The following is a 22,792-nucleotide window of genomic DNA, read 5'->3' on the forward strand; positions in this document are numbered from 1 at the left end:
CCCACTTACAAAGCACGTAGAGGTCTGTAATTTTTATCATCGGTACACTTCAACTGTGGAAGACGGAATCTTAAACAAAAATCTTGAAAATCACATTGTATGATTTTTAAATAATTAATTTGCATTTTATTGCAGGAAATAAGTATTTGATACATCAGAAAAACAGAACTTAATATTTGGTACAGAAACCTTTGTTTGCAATTACAGAGATCAGATGTTTCCTGAAGTTCTTAACCAGGTTTGCACAGACTGCAGCAGGGATTTTGACCCACTCCTCCATCCAGATCTTCTCCAGATCCTTCAGGTTTCGGGGCTGTCGCTGGACAACACAGACTTTCAGCTCCCTCCAAAGATTTTATATTGGGTTCAGGTCTGGAGACTGGCTAGGCCACTCCAGGACCTTGAGATGCTTCTTACGGAGCCACTCCTTAGTTGCCCTGGCTGTGTGTTTCAGGTCGTTGTCATGCTGGAAGACCCAGTCACGCCCCATCTTCAATGCTCTTGTTGAGGGAAGGAGGTTGTTGGCCAAGATCTCGCGATACATGGCCCCATCCGGAATCTTCATCCATCCTTCCCTCAATACGATGCAGTCGTCCTGTCCCCTTTGCAGAAAAGCATCCCCAAAGAATGATGTTTCCACCTCCATGCTTCACGGTTGGGATGGTGTTCTTGGGGTTGTACTCATCCTTCTTCTTCCTCCAAACATGGCGAGTGGAGCTTAAACCAAAAAGCTCTATTTTGGTCTCATCGGACCACATGACCTTCTCCCATTCCTCCTCTGGATCATCCAGGTGGTCATTGGCAAACTTCAGACGGGCCTGGACATGCGCTGGTTTGAGCAGAGGGACCTTGCGTGCGCTGCAGGATTTTAATCCATGACGGCGTAGTGTGTTAATTATGGTTTTCTTTGATACTGTGGTCCCAGCTCTCTTCAGGTCATTGACCAGGTCCTGCCGTGTAGTTCTGGGCTGATCCCTCACCTCTCATGATCATTGAGGCTCCACGAGGTGAGATCTTGCATGGAGCCCCAGACCGAGGGAGATTGACTGTTATCTTGAACTTCTTCCATTTTCTAATAATTGTGCCAACAGTTGTTGCCTTCTCGCGAAGCTGCTTGCCTATTGTCCTGTAGCCCATCCCAGCCTTGTGCAAGTCTACAATTTTGTCCCCAATGTCCTTCGACAGCTCTCTGGTCTTGCCCATTTTGGTGAGGTTGGAGTCTGATTGATTGAGTGTGGACAGCTGTCGTTTATGCAGATAACGAGTTCAAACTGGTGCAGTTAATACAGGTAATGAGTGGCGAATGGGAGGGCTTCTTAAAGACAAAACTAACAGGTCTATGAGAGCCGGAATTCTGACTGGTTGGTAGGTGATCAAATACTTATTTCATGCAATAAAATGCAAATTAATTATTTAAAAATCATACAATGTGATTTTCAGGATTTTTGTTTTAGATTCCGTCTTTCACAGTTGAAGTGTACCTATGATAAAAATTACAGACCTCTCTGTGATTTGTAAGTGGGAAAACCTGCAAAATCGGCAGTGTATCAAATACTTGTTCTCCCCACTGTATATATATATATATGTGTGTATAAACACTGATGAGCCAAAACAATATGACCACCTGCCTAATATGCTGTTGGTCCTCCGTGTGCGGCCAAGACAGCGCCGACCCGCCGAGGCATGGACTCTGCAAGACCCCTGAAGGTGTCCTGTGGTATCTGGCACCAAAACATTAGTAGCAGATCCTTCAAGTCCTGTAAGTTGCGATGTGGAGCCGCCGTGGATCGGACTTGTCAGTCCAGCACATCCCACAGATGTTCAATCAGATTGAGATCTGGAGAATTTGGAGGCCAGGGCAACTCCGTGAACACTTCATCATGTTCCTCAAACCAAACAATGTGTACAGTGTGGCAGGGCGCATTATCCTGTTGAAAGAGGCCACTGCCATCAGGGAATACCATTACCATGAAGGGGTATACCTGGTCTGCAACGATGTTTCGGTTGGTGACACGTATCAAATTGACATCCACATAAATGGCTGGAACCAGGGTTTCCCAGCAGAACATTGCCCAGAGCATCACACTCCCTCCACCGGCTTGTCGTCTTCCCACAGTGCATCCTGGTGCCATCACTTCCCCAGGTAAATGGCACACACGTACACGGCCATCCATGTGATCTGAAAGAAAACGGGACTCATCGGACCAGGCGACCTTCTTCCAATGCTCCAAGGCCCTGTTCCGATGCTCACGTGCCCATTGTAGGCGCTTTCGATGGCGGACAGGGGTCATCATGGGCACTCTAACCAGTTTTCGGCTACGCAGCAGGGTGCGATGCACTGTGGATTGTGACGCATTCCTCCCATGATCACCATTAAAATTTTCTGTGACCTGTGCAACAGTAGACCCTCTGTCGGTTCGGACCAGACGGGATAGCCTTCTTTGCCCTCGCGCATCGATGAGCCTTGGGCGCCCAACACCCTGTCGCTGGTTTGTCCCTCGTCGGACCACTGCCAGTGTGTCCTCACCACTGCTGACCGGGAGCACCTCACAAGCCTTGCCGTTTCAGAGATGCTCTGACCCAGTCGTCTGGCCATAACAATTTGGCCGTTGTTAAAGTCACTCAGGTCTTTACTCCTGCCCATTTCTCCTGCATCCAACACATCAACTTCAACAACTGAATGTTCACTTTCTGCCTAATATATCCCACCCCTTGACAGGTGCCATTGCAACAAGATAAATCAATGTTATTCACTTCACATGTCAGTGGTCATAATATATTGGCTCATCAGTGTATGTATGTATGTATAAATATATATATATATATATATATATATATATATATATATATATATATATATATATATATATTGTTACGAATTTACCGCCCGCCCAGTGTGCGGACTGCCGCTTTTGCCAATGACGGCCGTCTCGCCCACCGGATGAACAATTCAGTCGCGACCTTCCGGAACAACGCAGGAAACCAGTCACGGGTGTGCTCCAAACGCACACCACGGCCGAGTCAACACTCTACCCACGCGCGACAGGGTCAATCGCCGAATTATCGATATACCTAAGTATTCGCGTGGGCAGACTACCGAGAAACCGTACCTCAGCGAGGTCTGCTTGGACACGAACCGCTTAAGCGGTTCGTTCCGTTCTGGGATAAGCGAGCGGTGTATTATCGCGAGACCTCGCTGGACCCAATTCTTTTATTGGCTATTAAAAAGCCCGCTATTATTCCGAAAGCAAGATAGCATTTCAATTGGGGGGAAAGGACACGACGAACAGGTTAACATTCACACAAGGACATTTATTTATAATGTACAAGTAAACAGGGATGCAATGAATGGGGGAAGGGGACAAGACACGAGCAAGGTAAAAGCACTACAACCGTCTATGGTTATTATTATTTACAAGCACTAACACAGTTCTACTTGCAGGACATGGCGCCACAACATTCACACAAAGAAACAGGGAGAAGACCACCCTCGTAGACAAGGGAGTCAGACTGGACCCGTAGGCCTTTATATCCAAGGAGCCTGGTTGACTGAAGGGACTGCCAGAGGCCGCCGCAGGTTACCTCCATCCTCGTGGTGACTTGTTTGGGCAACCCTTGATGGACCCTCTCAAGCACCTCCACTGACTGACTGCTCCACCCAGACCGAGACCTCCACCGACTGACCAACAACCAACTCTCCTCGCTGCTCGACTTGGATCTCTCCACGCAGTTCCTGCGCTGCGTCCAGCATGCCCTTTTATTCCCCCTCCCTTCTCGCCCCGCCCTCCTTCCAGCTCCTGTGGGAAACTTCCAGAAGGGGGGCGTTTTCCTCGTGGGTCGGGGTTTTTCGTAGCAATCATCCTGGTAGCGCTTCTCGATTCTCCCTCCACTCGCCCCTCCCCCGTCCCGAAGCGTAGGAAATTAAGAGGAAAAATCCGTGCGTTATCGGAACGCCTTCTTCTTTCTCCATGGCAGAGATGGTTTTCGATGCGGAGAGGGTTGTAGCGTGGGTGTGGAGAAGCTGATTGGTTGTTGTAATGGTGGCGTGGTTGGTGTTGGGTAGTGGTCGTGAGGGTGGTGTGGTTGGGTGCTTGTAAAAAGGTGATTGGTGGTGTGGTTGGTCCAAAATAACAATAGCAAAGAATAACGGCTCACTCAAAGATCACAGCCCTGTCAACACGAATAAATCCCTTTAGACAACGGTGGGGAAATCAAACTGAACACACATTTAGCAATATAACTGATCTTGGGGATATCCTTTATGGTGTCCTGTGAATTTCCACAGCCGTAACAATATATATATATATATATATATATATATATATATATATATATATGTACAGTCATGCGCCACTTAACGACGGGGTTATGTTCTGAGAAACGCGTCGTTAACCGACGTCGTCATTGTGCGAACATCCTTTTTTTTTTTTTTCGTTTTCGAACATCGTACTAACACAAACCTACACACCGAGGCTATATGGTGTAGCCTATTGCTCCTCAGATACAAACCTGTACAGCATGTTACTGTACTGAATACTGTCGGCAATTGTAACACACATCCAAGAGAGACGGAAGACACGTTAGTTTTACCTTTGTGCTGTTCATGACGGCCATCGGTGTTGTTAGCAGCAGCTTACAATCTCCTCGCATCGATAATTATAGAAAGGTGAATAATTAGCGTTTGGATTTTATAAATACGTAATCATTGCATCGATGTTATAATTTACAAATGAAGAAATGAGCACCTGTCAATTGTGATATATATTTTCGGAACAGTGCGATTGTTTTAACATAAAAAGCTTCACTAAAAATAAATTTGTGTTTTAATGTCGACTAAGAAGAACGATTTATTCACGGAATTCTTCAATTCAAAGGTAATTTACTTGCTAGAAGGTAAACGTGCAAACATTGGTTCAGTTTGAAAGCCGATTTCCTTGAATCCCGATTTAGCACGACCCTGTTTTTTTCGCGATGACATTTTATGAACTTCAACGATCGCATTATAACAGGGCCACACTGTCGTTTATTATCATTATGAGGTATTATGTACTGTACAGTGTACATAATTGTATGTGCTATTTTTATATGAGGCTACATCAATCGGCGAGAGGAATTTTTCAGTTACATTAAAAAAAAAAAAAAAAAATTTCGGAGCTGGCACATTCGACTTGTATGCGATCCGTCATTGCCCGGAACGTCGTTAAGCGGAGCATGACTATATATATATATATATATATATATATATATATATATATATATATATATATATATATATATATATATGAATGTATAAATAAATGTATAACTATATTTGAAGGTATAAATAATATTGTTGCGAAATCGCGCCCGCTGGCGTGCGATCGGCAGCTTGACTCGAATGGCGACCGCGTCGCCCACCAGAACGGACAATTCAGTCGTGACCCTCTTGGAACTACCGCCAGGAGCCAGACACGGGTGGGGGTTTAACCTCACCACAACCCAGTCTGCATTCTACCCGCGCGAAATAGGGTGAGTCTCCGAATGTCGATATACCTAAATACCCACGTGGGTAGCATACCGAGGAGTTGTACCATGCCACAGGTCGACTTCTCGGACACAAACCGCTTAAGCGGCTCGTTCTGTGCTGCAGGGATAACCGAGCGGAGTTATCGTCGACCTCGACGGTTCAGATTATTTACCGGGCATTTTAAACCCACTATCAATCGCTTACGTGATGCAAGATGGAACTTTCAACGGAGGAAAGGATGAAGCAAAACGGGAGAACAATTGGACAAGCACATTTAATGCGCGACACACGGAAGCACGTATTTACAGCAAAAGAAAGCAGGGAAAGAGTTAAAACCGAATAAGCAATTATTCACAGCACAGTCACATACACTATTCTAATTTACAGGACACGGCGCCACACCATTCATACAAAAACCCAAAAGAAATGATTGAAAGAGCGTGACCGTAGGGAGCTCCCCGAGCTGGTGTCCACCGTGATCTGGCTCCGCCAGCACTGCCGATCCCCTCAAGGCGCCGTCGGTCCGGAGCGACCCAACCAGCACGGTCCAGCGAGCGAGATCTAGTCCGAGAGCCTCCGCGTCCGCTCGCACTTCTCCTCAGGAACTCCACTCAGCTCTCCGCGCTCGTGTTCAGCCTTTTCCGCCGAGCTCTCCTCACTCGCTCGCGTTTGCGTTCAACCTTTCCCGACGAGCTCTCCTCACTCGCTCGCGTTCGCGTTCGGCCTTTCTCGCCGAGCTCTCCTCACTCGCTCGCGTTCGGCCTTTCCCGCCGAGCTCTCCTCACTCGCTCGCGTTCGGCCTTTCCCGCCGAGCTCTCCTCACTCGCTCGCATTCGGCCTTTTCCCGCCGAGCTCTCCTCACTCACTCGCGTTCGGCCTTTCCCGCTGAGCTCTCCTCACGCGCTCGCGTTTGCGTTCGGCCTTTCCCGCCGATCTCTCCTCACTCGCTCACGTTCGCGTTCAACCTTTCCCGCCGAGCTCTCCTCACTCGCTCGCGTTCGGCCTTTCCCGCCGAGCTCTCCTCACTCGCTCGCGTTCGCGTTCGGCCTTTCCCGCCGAGCTCTCCTCACTCGCTCGCGTTCGGCCTTTCCCGCCGAGCTCTCCTCACTCGCTCGCGTTCGGCCTTTTCCCGCCGAGCTCTCCTCACTCGCTCGCGTTCGCGTTCGGCCTTTCCCGCCGAGCTCTCCTCACTCACTCGCATTCGCGTTCGGCCTTTCCCGCCGAGCTCTCCTCACTCGCTCGCGTTCGGCCTTTTCCCGCCGAGCTCTCCTCACTCGCTCGCGTTCGGCCTTTTCCCGCCGAGCTCTCCTCACTCTCTCACGTTCGCGTTCGGCCTTTCCCGCCGAGCTCTCCTCACTCGCCCGCGTTCGCGTTCAACCTTTTCCCGCCGAGCTCTCCTCACTCGCTCGTGTTCGGCCTTTTCCCGCCGAGCTCTCCTCACTCGCTCGCTTTCGCGTTCGGCCTAAAACTCAACTTCACTGTCCTTCGCGTTTTCGTTCCGCCCCTTTTTCTTCAGCAAGCCCCGCCCCTTGCGCTCACGTTCTGCCCCCTTTTTCACAAAGCCCCGCCCCCTCTCAACTCCCGCCCCTCCTTCCAGAACATGCTGGAAACTTCCGGAAGGAGGGGTCTTCCGCCCAATCGGCGATGCTCGCACCGCCGTGGCATTCTTCCTCTTCCCTCACAGGGTGAAATCCACTGGGGCGGCACCATTCGTTCGGGGGAGGGGGGGGAACGGGGGCTTCCCTCATCGAAGGCCAGGCCTCTGGCAACCGTGTGCCAAGTCAGAACGCGATGGTTGTTGAGGTGGCGTGGTTTGGTGTGGTTGGCGCTGTGGTGGGGGTGGCGTGGTTGTCGAGATGCTGTTTGTTTGAAATAAAAGATAGAACAGAAAAATGGCTAACTCAAAGCGTCGCAGCCCAGATGGATCACATAAATTCCCTCTATACAACGGGTTTGGGCTAACTACACATGTACCTATGGAGATATCTCACCTGAGGGCCCTTTATGGTGTAATGCGAATTTCCACAGCCGTGACAATATATATGTAGGTATATATATATATATATATATATATATATATATATATATATATATATACAGTAATCCCCCGTTTCTCGTGGGGGTTACGTTCCAAACCTCCCCGTGCTATGTGAAAATCCGCGATGAATGGACGCCTCCCCCAAAAAATCGACTTATCTGGTCTGGTCGATTTGGCAGTGATTGGGTTTGAGGTGCCGGAGATCGACTAGTCTGGTCTGGTCGGTTTGGCAGTGATTGGGTTTGAGGAGCCGGAGATCGACTAGTCTGGTCTGGTCGGTTTGGCAGTGATTGGGTTTGAGGTGCCGGAGATCGACTAGTCTGGTTTGGTCGGTTTTGAGGTGCTGGGTATGAGCATTGCTCGTCCAACGGAGGCAAACCTTTTTCCTTCCCGAAGCATATATCGAGCACCTTTACCTAAACCTTCTCCTGGAGCGTCCCAGGACCTTCCTCTGGCGCTTCGGTTCCTTGCCAGAAGCTTTCGAAGGTGCAGGGCGTTTGGGCGGCATCGTGGGGCTTGGAGAAAAAAACGTAGAAAATATTGGAAGTTCACAAGCGAAACTTTGTCTCGTGCGTTGTGACTGGTCGAGGGCCACGCGTTATAATTTATTGCTTAAATAATTTATATTTTATATATTATTACCGTGATGTACCGGGGGAATCCGCAGAAAAAATTAGTTACGTTCCAAGGGAAAACCCGCGATGAACCGGGGGCGCGATAGGTGAACTGTGGTGAAGCGGGGGTTGACTGTGTGTATATATATATATATATATATATATATATATATATATATATATATATATATATATACATATATATTCTATATATTAGTATTATTATTATAATTTTGTGTGCAGCTTAAGGTTGCTGGTTACATCAATGTTGGGAGTGCAGGTGTGCCACTGATGCAGTGCCCCCGTTTCCAGTAAGCTGGTACTTATTTTGCCAACCTTGGAAGGCTGACAGGCTGGGTCAACCTACATGGTGTTGTCTAACAGCACGACAGGGGCTCAAACTCAAGACCCAAAGATTTTAAGCCAGCCACCTTAACTGTTAAGCCAACACCGGATTTTGCCTTTATGGTCAAAAATAAATGAAAGCAATCTGCAAAGCATTCTAAATCTCAGTCTGCAAAGACCTGCGTGCCACATGGATGCCATCCTAGTTTGGAGATGATGTGTCAGCATAATCTTTATGCATGATGTCTGTCATGTTAGATCTGTCGAAAACTTGTAGCAGATGTTTAGGACATGAGAGTAAGTGATTAGGACATGAGGAGGCCTTATAAGATGTTAAGTGGCTACACACCATTGTTTGTTTTGCATTTTCAATATGATTGAGTGTCCCCCATGACCTTTGATAAGCTATAGTGTTTGATGTTGAATGATTAAAGAGATATGGCAGACATACATTGATAATGTCATTGGCAAAAGACAAATGAAAGGTCAGGTCCAGGTCAAATGCTTTTGTCTTCAGGAAATCCTGCAAAGAAACAAGATCATCCTTTGAACAACAGCTGATGTCATAATTCAAACACCAATTAAGGGTCCATTCAATCTTGTTTATTATGATCCAATTAAAACAAAGTAGATTAGGAGGAAGAGATTGGGACCATACTCTATGCAGAGCGTTGGTGCTGCTTAAGCAAACAAAGTAGATTATTGCCCTGTAACACGTCATTGAGGCAAACATAAGGCCATTTAGATCTCGATCCACATTCCAGCACACTCAGCTGATTATAGAGTGAACCCCAAGAAGGGAATGCGACTACTGCAACATCTTCCTGATACATTTTTAAAGACCTGATACTCCACCAATGTACAGATTTGAGAAATAACCTTTCATCAGAAAATCCAACCAGATTCGGTCATGTAATGGTTGGAGCATCCACTCTGAGTCTGGGAGGTCGGTGGTTCGAACCTGACCCTGGCCGAGTTAAACTAAAGATTTAGAAAATGGCACTTGCTGCTTCCTTGGTGTACATTCAGTATTTAAAAAGGAAAGAGCATGGACAAGCAACCATTGTCCAGGCTTGATGGGTCTTATGGCATGGCCTCCTGCTCCTGTATTTATTGGAAGGGAACTTGTATTATTACCTTTACAATTTGTTGAGCTATCAAATGTAGTTTGGGTTTCGATGATCCATACCTTGAGACTTCCAAAGGCACAGTAATGTGTAAGAAGGCAGACATTTGGATGATCCAGGCAGGCACCGAAGAAAGGAGCCAAATTCTCATGACGCAGTGGATGTATCTGTTCCAAAAACACAGTCTCAAAACAAGGACATCAATTGGGATTCTTGTAACTTTTGAAGAATTAGATTCACTTATGTTACGTCTGAAGTTATCTTACATTCACTTACAGTGTTGCGGGGATGGCCAGAGGGGGTAAATGAAGTAAGATATAATGGATATTTAATTAATAAACATATAGCATAAGTGTTGCCTTCTTTCTGAAATGATAGGCCGCATGTCAAAGTGTTTCAGTAGAAATCGAGTACCCTCACCGTTATGTGTGTAACTAAGCCCTTACCATTCCCGCACCTTAATTCTTGAAATTATTTCCTTTGGAATCTGTCGATATGCATTTTAACCTTCTTGCCCTCTCGAGCATGGACCGGTACAGGCGAACCGCCTGACAGGGCACGTGAAGGGACTTGGTGAAAGTCACCCTACCCACAATCGAGAAGGGACAAGAACCATCTCAAAGCTATACCAGCTCGGGGATGGATATAAAAGACGGAGCGCGAGTGAGTCAAGAGACAGTTCTGGAGTGCTTTGTGTGGGGTCAGTGATTAGTGAGTGGTTTGAGAGAGACATCAAGTCCAACGGGCGAGTAGGGACCCGAGCAAGGCACAGTTTCACAACTGACTCCATGTCTCAGGAAGGCAGAATGACCCGAGACAAGCACAGCGGGATCCCGCACCAGGATGCAGCATGTCTCATCTCCAATGGGCCCACCACTCTGTCACAACCACAAGCACCATGCGTAAGCATAGTGCATGGACAGGTTTCTTTCAGTCTTGTCTTCCGCAATCTGTCACCTATTTGTAAGCATGAGGGCCATTAAGGTATCGCGTAAGCCGACGGGATTATTTATGGGAACAGGAGTTATAGTCCGTATGGGATCTCCATTTGCTGTGAAATTGCTTCTTTATCCTCCCTCCCCTTTTTCTTCAACAAATCTTGTATTTTTACAACTGGAGTGTTGGTGTGATGCACCGTCTGGAATTGGGAATGGTAAATCATGGCACAAATAATACCACGACCGTTCTGTTGGGAATTGACATGAAAACCCCTCTTTAGGAGGGTACAACTGCGATGGTTCATCAAGGGTCTCGCTCGGCCCCCGTCCTTTCAAAGTGACGAATACTCCATAGGCAGCAGGCTCATTGGAGAAACTGTTACGTCCAAAACTTCTGCTCTTGCTCACCCTCTCTCTCTGTTCTATTCACCCTCTCATTTGCTCAAGGTCATCTGCCATCTGCTTGGAAATCTGCAAACATCACTGCCCTGCATAAAAAAGGTGCAAAAACAGATCCCTGTAACTACAGACCAATCAGCCTTCTCCCAATCATCAGCAAGGTTATGGAATCCATCATCGCTTCAGACATGAAATCCTTCCTCTTCTCCAATGGCTTGATTTACGATCATCGATTTGGTTTCAGACCTGGTCACTCTACCCTGGTTATGCTGCTTCTGCTCTCCCATCAATGGATGGAGGTCCTCAATGCCAGACAGGAAATCCGAGCCGTATCCCTGGACATATCACGTGCTTTTGACACAGTCTGGCACCCTGCCCTACTCACCAAACTCTCTTCCCATGGTATCCAAGGCCATCTCCACTCATGGCTCGCAGACTTCCTCTCCTGTCGCAGTCAACGTGTGGCCCTAAATGGAGTTCTTTCATCCCCTCTTCCTGTGCAGGCTGGAGTTCCTCAAGGTAGCGTTCTGGGCCCTGTTCTTTTTCTGGTTTTCATCAATGATCTCTCCGACTCTCTGGAAAATCCTCTATTTCTCTTTGCTGATGAATCCACCCTGTGCCGTACCATCGGTCATCTCTCAGACCGGCAAGCAGCAGCTTCTTTGCTCACTGCAGATCTGGATAAAATCACAAACTGGTCCAACACGTGGAACATGTCTTTCAATTCGGACAAATCTCACACTCTCACTTTGTCTCTTCGAAAGGACCGTTTTGAAACCCCCCCCATTCACTTTCTCAACAATCCTCTGGAAGAAGTCCTTTCTTTCAAGCTTCTGGGTCTCACTATCTGCCATGACCTTTCCTGGGAAAGCCACATTTCAAACCTCGCCTCCAAAGCCAGTCACCGATGGGAATCCTCCGTCGTGCAAAGTCCTTCCTCGGCCTTCCTGAGCTCCTGACCACTTACAAAGCTTTTGTCCGTAGCCTGATGGAGTACTGCTCTCCCCTCTGGGCTGGTGCTCCTGCCTCCCACCTTTCTCGGCTTCACGCTGTCGAAACCAGGGCATTTAAGATCATCGGCATCTCCCGCAATGAGGCTGTCTTTGGGCCTGTCACTCTCTCACCGCAGGTTAGTCGGTGGTCTTTCTGTATTCTACCGTCTCCTCTCCAGCCTTGCCCCCCCCTGCTCTCTCTGTGATTTGTCCCCACCACATTTCCACAGGGCGCTCAAGGTCCGCCAACAACCCCCTTCTGGTAAAACTACCAAAATCACGAATCACTGCTCACCTTCACTCTTTCATTCCTCTTTTTTCCCGCCTTTGGAATAAACTCCCTCACTGTATTCTTTCCCATTCTTCCCTCCAGGCTTTCAAAACAGCTGTTCCCCACCACCTCTTATCATCCCCCATCCAAATCCTCGATCTTTTCTACCCCCGATAATCCACCCAAGCCCACCTCCTTCAAATTCCCTACTTTCCTTCCTGAAAGTCCCTGTAATGTCCATCTTCTATTCCCCATGTTCCCCACCCCATCCTTCTCCCTTCCACAGATCTAATGTGTCTGTTCACCACTGTTTTGTCCCTCCCACTCCCGCCCCTCTTGTCTCATGCCCCCTTGATGTGCGTTGTGTGTTAGCCCTCATACGAGCCTCTACAAGGTATACAAAAAAAAACAAAAAAAAAAAACAACTGAAGTAAAGCATTTTTTTGCCTTTCCCGGCAAACGACGTTGCATTCCCGAGGACTCTCCGTCACTATATTGGTGACCGTCTGGATGGTTCAATAAGAGGACGACACATATGGATGCCTCGCCCTGCCTGTGAAACACCAGGATGACAATATGTCGCTGGGCCAAGATTCGATCCCAAGCTCGACGGCTATATGGCTGAGTGGAAAGTATGAGTACCTCTAGGCGACCCTGCCAGCCATCCAATCCAAACTTTTTTGCAAAATAATTGTGAAGAAGCATTACAATGATGAAGTGAACAGACTGGACAATGCTCTAGCAAGGCTATTCCATCTTTATCATAAGCTTTATGCATTGTGCTACTTGTTTTGTTGCACTCGTGCATTCAGGAACTAGCGGGCAGATCACAACCTTCCCAAGCAAACGTGATTAAAAGCATAAAAACAAAAGAAAACCCTGCCTAAAAAACAGTTTAAGGTTAATTCTCTCAAAATGTGACTTTTCCCTCCAAGGTCAAGGCTCATAGAAAAGCAACATTGAGCACATATGAATGAAGACTAAACATGCTGAGAGTCGAGTGCACGCGTCTTCACGTAGCACAGTTGACAGTTGATTATGAGAAAGAAACTACTCATGCTTACTAGATATTCCCAATTAATGATAGAACTGTGAGGTACATACCATATTTAACTCACTGATTAACTTTTTCTTCTGGATTTTGTTTGGAGAGGGCAGATCTAAAAATATGACAGAAACTCGATTGCCCTGAAACAAAAGCAACATGCATGCTATTTTCTAACATGTGAACAGGTGAGTATAAAACAATGAAATATCAATAAAATCTGCCATGATATAAAAAAAGTACATCATTGAAACAAATAAAGTTCAATTTGATGGACATGAACACACGGTGTATACAAGAGCTGTTCATGTTCTTCGAAAACCCGGTCAGAATGACGTCATACGACATGGACATGGCTGGCATGTGTAAATGCTCAATGTCGGAATCAAAGTTCGGGATTAGCCCATTTGGAATTCCCATCTGAGCACTTTGCTTGCGATGTTTGGACCCCATATTCAAATCTCATATACTGGACTGTTTTGATCATTATCTCTTTATGTCCTCGTAATTTACAATAAGTACATTGACTATTCCTAATGTCCTTATGGCTTTTTATTATGAGCTTCTTCATGGACTGTAGATCATTATTATTTCATAAATTTGGGTATTTTTGTACAAGTCATAAAAAGATCTTAGACACTTTCCTTCTCCAAGGTACACACTCCTTTAGTTTTGCATTCATAATATTTGGATGGCCTCAAATTAGATGCTGGATGGTTTAGATTGGACCAGGGTTGAGGAGGGGGGTGTGGTGGGGGGTCTGCAGGAGAGATGACAGAATTGCACTGAATATATAGGAAGAGTGAGCGCAGTGAATGATGTTTGTGGGCCTCTACTTTCCTGCGAAGAATATCCTGGCTTCACAAACGACAGTATTTTTGCATCATTCGTCGGACCGGGCTCAGTTGGTTCAGGTGTTACAAGTGCACCGTACATGGCAAAAAAAAAAAAAAAAAATGGTGAAGGTGATGGCATGTCATCGCAAATCTCCATGCTTCCCACCTAAAGCAAAGTTGAAAGATGGCAAAAAAAGTCCACCAGGAATGACTTTGATCTTTGAGTTAAAAATGTTTTCCCCATTTTGACTGGGTCTGGGAATTTTCATCCAATTGACTTGATATTTGAAGAGGAGTTGCATATTTGGTCATTGAATTCAACCACCCATTATTTTTGAGGTTAAATTTGTTTTCTGGATTTTGTAAGTATCGTGCTCGGCACGACGTCTTCATCTTGTTTGTTACTTGCAAAATCAAAGATTTTTCAAGTATATTGGTCAGTCAATTTTGTTATTCTGTCTGTTTGTCTGTCTGTCTGTCTGTCAATTGCCTACAAGTCACAAATTAAAACCAATCTTCACAAAACTTTACCAAGTTGTAAAGGTAGTCTCAACTGCCAGGCTTTCAAAACAGCTGTTCACCACCACCTCTTATCATCCCCCATCCAAATCCTCGATCTTTTCTACCCCCGATAATCCACCCAAGCCCACTTCCTTCAATTCCCCTGCTTTCCTTCCTGAAAGTCCCTGTAATGTCCATCTTCTCTTCCCCATGTTCCCCATCCCATCCCCCATCCCTCTCCCTTCCACAGATCTCCTAATGTGTCTGTTCCCCACTGTTTTGTCCCTCCCACCCCCCCCTCTTGTCTCATGCCCCCTTGCTGTGCGTTGTGTGTTAGCTCTCATACGAGCCTCGACAAGGTATACAAAAAAAAACAACTGAGAAGCCTATTGATTTTCAGGTCATAGGTCATCTTGAGGTCGAAATTCTAAAATCGTCATTTTTCATCCGATTGACTTGAAATTTGAACAAGATTTGCATATTGCATCACTGAATTGGGAAACCAACTATTTTTGATGTCAAACGGTCAAAGATCAACTCAAGGGCAAACTTCAAAAATCATGAATTTATATCTGAAAAATCATCATGTTACATCCTATTAACTTGAAAGTTGAACAGGATTGGCAGAGTCCATCACTGAATTGGGAAAGCAACTATTTTGAGGTCAAAAGGTCAAAGCTTAACTCAAGGTCAAACTTCTAAAATCATCAAATTTAAACTGAAAAATCATCAATTTTCATCTGATTAACCTGAGAATTAAGCAGCAATTGCATAGTGCATCACTGAATTTGGAAAACAACGATTTAGAGGTCAAAAGGTCAAAGGTCAACTCAAGGTCAAACTTCTAAAATCAATTTCAATCTGACAATCAATTTTCATCTGATTGACCTGAGCTTTGATTAAGATTGTCAATTTTAATCTTCAATAAATGAACAATTTGATGTATTCATGGAAACCTTTGGAGAAGAGGGTGGATTTTGCAAGTATCGTGCTCTGTACGACGTCTTTTCTTGTTTGTTTATTTGTGAACGAAATATCTCAAAAATTTGTGGACGGATGTGGACAAAATTTTGTGGAGAACTTGGGTATGTGACACAGACAAAATGATTAGATTTTGGTGAAGATCCGAATCCGGATATAGATCTGAGAATTTTTAAAGTGATTCTTCACTAGTGAATGATCGGGCTAAAATGACATATAGCAAGATATCTCAAAACGTTGTGGACGCAGTTGGACAAAATTTGGTGGGCAGATTGGATATGTAACAAGAAATAATTGATTCGACTTTGGTGAAGACTCAAATCCAGATCCGGATCCGAGAATTTTTAAAATGATTCTTCACCATTGAATGAAAGGGATAAAACAATATTTTGCATGATATCTCAAAAAAAAAATGGACAGATTCGGACAAAACTTTGTGGGTGAGTTGGTTAGGTGACAAGAACAAGCTGATTAAATTTTAGTTCAGGTCCAACCCATCAGTTTAATACAAAATGTAAATTAATCAGCCTGGCGGAGGTATGCGCTCTACCGAATGTCCTTCTTTGGTGTTGTTATTACTTTTGTTATTATAAGTGGCCATGGAAAAATGCCATGATTGGCTATCTTAACATGGATATCCACCCCCTTGGAGAGTGTGGGGTGGGGGCGTGGGGGATGAAGTCACTACAACCTCTATCATGTGACCCATTGTCCTCCTGTCAAGTTTGGTTGAGATTTGATGAGTAATGACCAAATATATTATGGACAGACAGACAGACAGACAGACACCAACTTGTGTATTTTAGTATGATTTGACCTTTTGATGCTGCACCATGGGGTAGGGACATAAATGATACTGCTCTCGCACCTTCGTGCCATGTGGTGATTGTAACTACGAAGTTTGGTGAATTTCTGCACAACTGTTTAGGAGATAGTCGGACAGACAGATGGAGAGATCGACGGAGCCAATTACAATATCCCCCCATTTTTTTGCAAAACGTGCGGGGTAATGAAAGGCAGAAATCAACATGAGAGTCCCAGAGGATATGTGATCTATCAGACTATCGCTGTTAGCATGAATCCACATGTAAATGTACCATGTCTCTCTTGATCGTCACCCAATATCGATTTCCTCAAGTTTATGTGAACCAGCTTGAATTAAAAACTGATTTCACACCAAAAGTTGAGCACATCACAAAAATCAAGTACCTTGTAAAGGCCTACGGTGGTGTAAAATGTGCGAGTGGTCTCCACAGTGTTGTTTGTATCCTTCGATTCAGAGGTGACCTCAGCGCTTGCCGAATGAGACGTCTCCACCTGTGGGAAAACCAGGCATCACACTCAGATACTCAGACAACAAAGCAATATCACACTGTGATGGGGGTGATAACATTGATGTCGGCCAGACTATAAGAGACTTCAAACAGTGCTGTTCAAGATCGGTGTTGATTGAAACTTCTGAAACCCCACGTGACCATCGCACACGTCTTTCAGGGCCGTTCTCCATGGAAGAAATTTCTCCCCGGATTAAGTTTTCATTTTTGGCGGAGGTTTCTTCCATTTCAGGTCATCCTCTGATGTGAGCAGTTCATCCATTTATTAGTCTAATGATGTTTAGAAGCTACAAAGGAAATTTGTCGTTGCTGTTGTTTCTCCATTACATTTCACATATTATTCTCCCATTCATCTAGTCTTTCCATATGTACGTGCATGGACACAAAGACGTGAAAAAGATGTCAAACAAAGATAAACATCCCGATGGAAAGACAATTACCTTGTGGGTGTCAAGGATGGTGATGTCCTCGTAGTTGACTTTCCACCAGGCCTGTTCTTTGACAACAGACAGACGCGTTATTCTCCATGTTGCGAAACCTCCAATGAACACCAGCATTACACTCAGGAGGACCCCGGCAATTAAAACAGTCGGATCTGCGGCGATTTCGAATGTGCAGAATCAGGACTGTTGAAGAGAAAGCTTACACTTAGTCTTCGTGTAAAAGGAAATTATTTTCATTTAATCAAAAGAAAAATGTACTGAACTTACTGTTGAACACTGATGTGCACAATTCATTGTCAAAGCCACACCTGGGAGCGTCTGCTGGAGGCTCTCCTCCTGGCCACGCCATTAATTCGTACTCTTTGGTGATGCTACAGGATACGGAACAATTCAAACTCATTTAACGGAGTGGGTCGTTCTCCATTAGGAAATCAAAACTGCATAGTGGCATTTTATCCGTGTATGTATTATTTATTAAGATGAGGAAGTGGATGGGAAAAATTAGGGGGAATTGATAGAATGATAAGGAGGGGTAAAAGAATGAAAACAGAGGATATGGAAATTGCTGGCAAAAGGGGTGAAGAAGGGAAGAATGTCAGGAGGATATATATATATATATATATATATATATATATATATATATATATATATATATATATATATACCGGGAGCCCAGGTCAGCCAAGCTAGAAAATTAACCAATTTTCATGTATATAGCAATGGTCCATGTGCATGTCCATATAAGGAAATGGACGTCTACCGGGCACATTATGGTGGGTGTGGTCAAAAGGGCCATCAGAAAGGGACCCCAAAATGGAGCTAGATCAGCTCTGAGTGAACTTAATGAAACCTAGTGGAAAATGTTCGGCGTAGTCCGGGGTATCATGAATGGCCACTGCCAGACATTTTCAGTAGTGGGGTGTGCCTGCCAGATTACATAACCGGAACCCCAAAATTGAGCTAGATCAGCTCATGAGTTAACCTGATGAAACCTGCTGGAAAATGTTCGGCATGGTCCCGAATATCATGTATGACCACTGCCAGACATTTTCAGTGGTGGGCTGTGCCCGCCAGAAACCCCCGAATGCCCCCATCTCCAAAATTGAGCGAGATCAGCTCTTAAGTTAACCCGGTGAAACCTACAGGAAGTGGTTTGGCATAGTCCAAGATATCATGAATGGCCAGTGCCAGACATTTTCAGTGGTGGGGTGTGCCCGCCAGACACCCCTGAATGCCACCACCCCAAAATTGAGCTTGATCAGCTGGTGATTTAACCTGATGAGAATAACATTGAGAATAAAATACAATGGAATAACAGCAACATAACTTTTGAAAATCAGATGTTTTATTTGAAGTCATTGGAAAAGAAGGGATTTCTAAGGTACAACACGACATTTGTCGTGGGTGTTGTAAAGATGCTGACGTTATCTGTTAAATGTAATACATTGCCGAAACTATTATTTCCCTTTAAGTTCGTAAAATTAAAGAAAGCGTTTCGGAGATTATGGTTGGATAAATTGCGTACTGCTGAAACAGGTATGGATTATTCAGGGGAACAATTTATAGAAATGTCAATTTCAGGAGATGCTATCAATGTTTTAAACGTGACAACAAAACACTTCTACTCATTGATTGTAGAGAGAAAAAAAAAACCAGATAGAACCTGATGTATTTAATCTTTGGCAACAACGATGAGCTATGGTACTAAAACACAAAGATGAGCTTTGGTATTAAAACGCATGCCAGAGCTCTTTTGCACGAGTTGAAATATGAACCGATTTTTTTTTAACAGTCAACCAAACGAAAGAAATGACAGAAGCCAGGTAGAAATATTGTTTGACATGCTACGGTACAGAATTTGAGTTCATTTGTCTGTACATTTATGTTTTGTAATGTGATTATCATATGATGAAACAATAAAGTCCTTCGAATGAGGCAAAGAAAGAAAGAAAAAATGAATGACCACTTGACATTTTCTGTGGTGGAGTATACCTGGAACCCCCTCCCCAACTCCAAAATACAGAACTCGATCTGAGCTCATGAGTTACCAATCACCAAAGAAAGTGACTGAAAATGTTCAGCATAATACGGTACTGTATAGCCCATATGAATGACCACAAGCAGATGTCAGCCATTCATTCAAACAAATTCAAATTCTCTAGAGTGGTCTCCTATCAGTAATCCCCGTCTTCCTCCTCTGATTCTGAGTCTTCACACCATGCTTCGTCATCTGAATCTCTCAATAATCCATCAATACTTTCTACTTCCAAATCCGACTGGCTATCACCTTCGACTTCCATGTCCTCTGCATTGTTACTGCCATTCGCAAACAAACTGTCTTGTATGGCTGGCCCTTCAAACCAGGTTGTCCTCAGGATGTTGTCATTCACAGACCATCCATAATATCGGTTGGTGACAAACCATCCCCAGTTTCTTCTTGCATCAGTTTCTTCCTTCTCGAAATCTGATTTTTCTTCCTTCTTTCTTCCTTCTGGTATCTCTGCAGCGCATTCCTTCAAATTTTGTACTGTTGCAGGATTTGGGGTCTTGGTCTTTGGGAGCTGCATAATCAGAGATCGAAGATGGAGAGCGGCCCACCTTAACTTATTATCCTGTTCATACCGTTTAAAATCCTCATGAAGGCGAGCCTTAGCATTCTCTCTCTCTCTCTCTCTCTCTCTCTCTCTCTCTCTCTCTCTCTCTCTCTCTCTCTCTCTCTCTCTCTGTCCCTCTCTCTCTCTCTCTCTCTCTCTCTCTCTCTCTCTCTCTCTCTCTCTCTCTCTCTCTCAGCCTGTGGCTGCTGGTTGCATCATTGGTTGGGACGCGGCTATGCCGCTGATGCAGTGTCCCCCTTACCAGTGGACTGGTACTCATTTTGCCGACCTTGGAAGGATGACAGGCTGAGTCAACCTCCTGGTGTATTAATTCAGCGGTCCAACGGGGCTTGAACTCAGGACCCTAGGATCCCAAGCTGCCACCCTAACCACTAACCCAACACCAGGCTTGCATCTTCTTCTGGAAGAGCAGAACTATAGATGAAGTTGCCTTTCCGATGGTCTGCCAGTTTTATTGCGATTTCTTCTTTGAAATGGTCTTTTACATTCCTGGTAAGATTTTGAACTGTGTAGGCCTGGACGTCTGCCCCATCTCCTCCGACACTGGTGTAACTCCTCTTTTTACATGCCAAGTAAATCACTAACTAACACAGATCGTTGCTTTTCTACCACCTCATTCTGGATATATGAAAGCAGAGATGCAAATGCTCTCTTGTGGTACGACTGAGACGAGCTCCCTTCATTGGGCCGATCTTGATAATCAGTCTCCCTCAGGAACTGGACGCGGCAGGATTTGTGGTATTCTGCTTCCTTTGCGATCAGGTCCACACCACTCCGAATGAGACTCTTGATACGTTCGTTTTAGAAGACTTTACCCGATGGCAAAGTGACTCACAACCGGCAACTGTCGCTATCTTCAGTCTGGGCTCCTCTTTTCCATTTTTCTTCTTACGGCTTTTGCCACAGAAAATACAAGTCCCTTTCAACAGGCCCTGCTGATCAGACTTGGGAAGGACACTGCAGCGTCTTGTTTGGATAGAAGCCTTTTTGGCGGTTGGTTCATCATCAGGTGGCAGGGGTTCTTTCGGACGCTTCACTGCTGTGTCATGCTTATGACAGGAAGGGTGATAGCTGACAGTAGATTTGTGATCACTGCTTATCAAAATCTTTTGTGTGACCTCAAAGTATTTGTGAGATTTCAAATTTTTACGCAAGGCAGCAGCATTCTTTACTGTTGTCCATGTCCAGTCACTGAACTTTCTCAGCTTGCCGTCCTCTTCTGTGCACTTGTGACAGATATAGCAGCTTGAAACACCCTCAGCGTCATTGTTCTGGAATGAAAATAGGGTCCGTTAATGTGGAGTAAAAATTAAATGGTCCAGGGACCATATGATCACATGTGGATACAACTGTCAGCGAGGCAACCGCATAATGTTTGAATCGATATTCTGTGCGAATAAATTGACCTGTAACCTTTGATCTAATAACCCCAAATCGAATCATGTTGCCTCTTCTTCCAAGTGCATACAGGTAAAAAGTTTGACGAAAATCCTTTCAACGGTTCTTAAGACATCGCGATAACGAAACTCGGACGGACGGACAACCCGAAAACATAAATTTGTGGCGGAGGCATAATGACGTTTGACATTTGGTTATGGGAATTCCGAATTTCACCTCTGTCCTTGAAGTTACAAAATTTTGCGAACTCAGTAGACATTTTGAGAGATTTCTCTGGTGGCTTGGTGAGTGGTATCTTCTCAGTGCTTTAGAATGTGCAAATTAAGTTTCATTACCCTTACCTCTTGATTGACAATAGTGGATGAACGATTTGATCCTTGGGCTGACTCTCCCAAACACTGCTCTTCTGAAGTCACACATGTTTCTTCTGGATCCATCTTCCTGGGTGATTCTTCCGAACATTGCTCTTCTTAAGTCATCCTCCTGGCTGATGTCGATAATCCAAAGCTGAAACAATAGAATAATGTATTGTATTAAAAAAATCCCCAGAGCCACACTTTTGCTAACACCCATTATAAAAAGAAATGACCCCAGTAATATTAAATATTAATTGAGAGGAATCAAAATTGACATTTATCATAGTATGGGCATTAGCTTACCTTGAGGGAAATGGTTCAGTAACATGTACAAGAATTATCATAATGGTCCAGTCAAACACAAAAAATATATGCCTTCATTTCCCTCAATCAAGAAAAGAGTATACATTCATTGTTTCGCTTTGAAATTAATGACCATAGACTTAAGCATATCGGCTCCACTTGTAGTATATAGTGTGAGTAACCTTGGCTGCATAAGGTTCATTGAAATATCTATATCAGTCGATAAAGTAGGCCGAATTAATGGACAAGTGGCCCTCCATATGATGGATGGACAGCATCAGCAAGAGGGTGAGGGTTAGATGAATCCTATGTAGTTTGTGATTAGGCCTCGGCGCTATTCTGGTAACATACCCGTACCTGATGGATTCAAAGGGATGTACATGTACCGCTTTGCACCACTATAAACACACTGATTTTGAGTATAGTTACAAAGGAGAGACTTCTCTTAAATCTTTTTGGTTTCAAAGCTTGATTAATGAGCTAATAGGTGGCAGCATGATATCTATGGGGAGCAATTTAAGTAACAAAACTTACCTCTCAGACTGCGTCGAATATCTTCTTGGATGTGTTGATGACTCTGATCCTCAATAAAATAAGGTGGGTTGCAGTGTAAAGAGAACTTGACGACTTGATTCATATTTTAAAAATCACACATATACCGGTAAAAGTGTCACAAAACGTAATACATCTAAAGTAACACGCCTGGCACCTTAATGTTGTATAGGTTCAGGCTTGGTCAAATACATGCTA

At 44.6% G+C, this 22,792-nt stretch overlaps 1 protein-coding gene across 1 annotated transcript in view; it reads right to left on the reverse strand.

The window, feature by feature from the left end:
- Positions 1–22,792, reverse strand: part of LOC147013799 (guanylate cyclase 2G-like) — a 75,438-nt gene that overhangs the window by 46,925 nt on the left and 5,721 nt on the right. The window contains exons 5-10 of the mRNA XM_085851033.1: positions 17,638–17,741; positions 17,368–17,522; positions 16,803–16,910; positions 13,335–13,418; positions 9,693–9,797; positions 8,955–9,026 (exon numbers count right to left, since the gene is read on the reverse strand). Of these exons, the coding sequence (XP_085707159.1) occupies positions 8,955–9,026; positions 9,693–9,797; positions 13,335–13,418; positions 16,803–16,910; positions 17,368–17,522; positions 17,638–17,741 (628 nt within the window). The remainder of the gene's footprint in view (positions 1–8,954; positions 9,027–9,692; positions 9,798–13,334; positions 13,419–16,802; positions 16,911–17,367; positions 17,523–17,637; positions 17,742–22,792) is intronic.

This window comes from Eptatretus burgeri, chromosome 13 (assembly GCF_056783735.1).
Source record: "Eptatretus burgeri isolate ZD-2024b chromosome 13, Ebu_testis_v1, whole genome shotgun sequence".
NCBI classification, from domain to species: domain Eukaryota; kingdom Metazoa; phylum Chordata; class Myxini; order Myxiniformes; family Myxinidae; genus Eptatretus; species Eptatretus burgeri.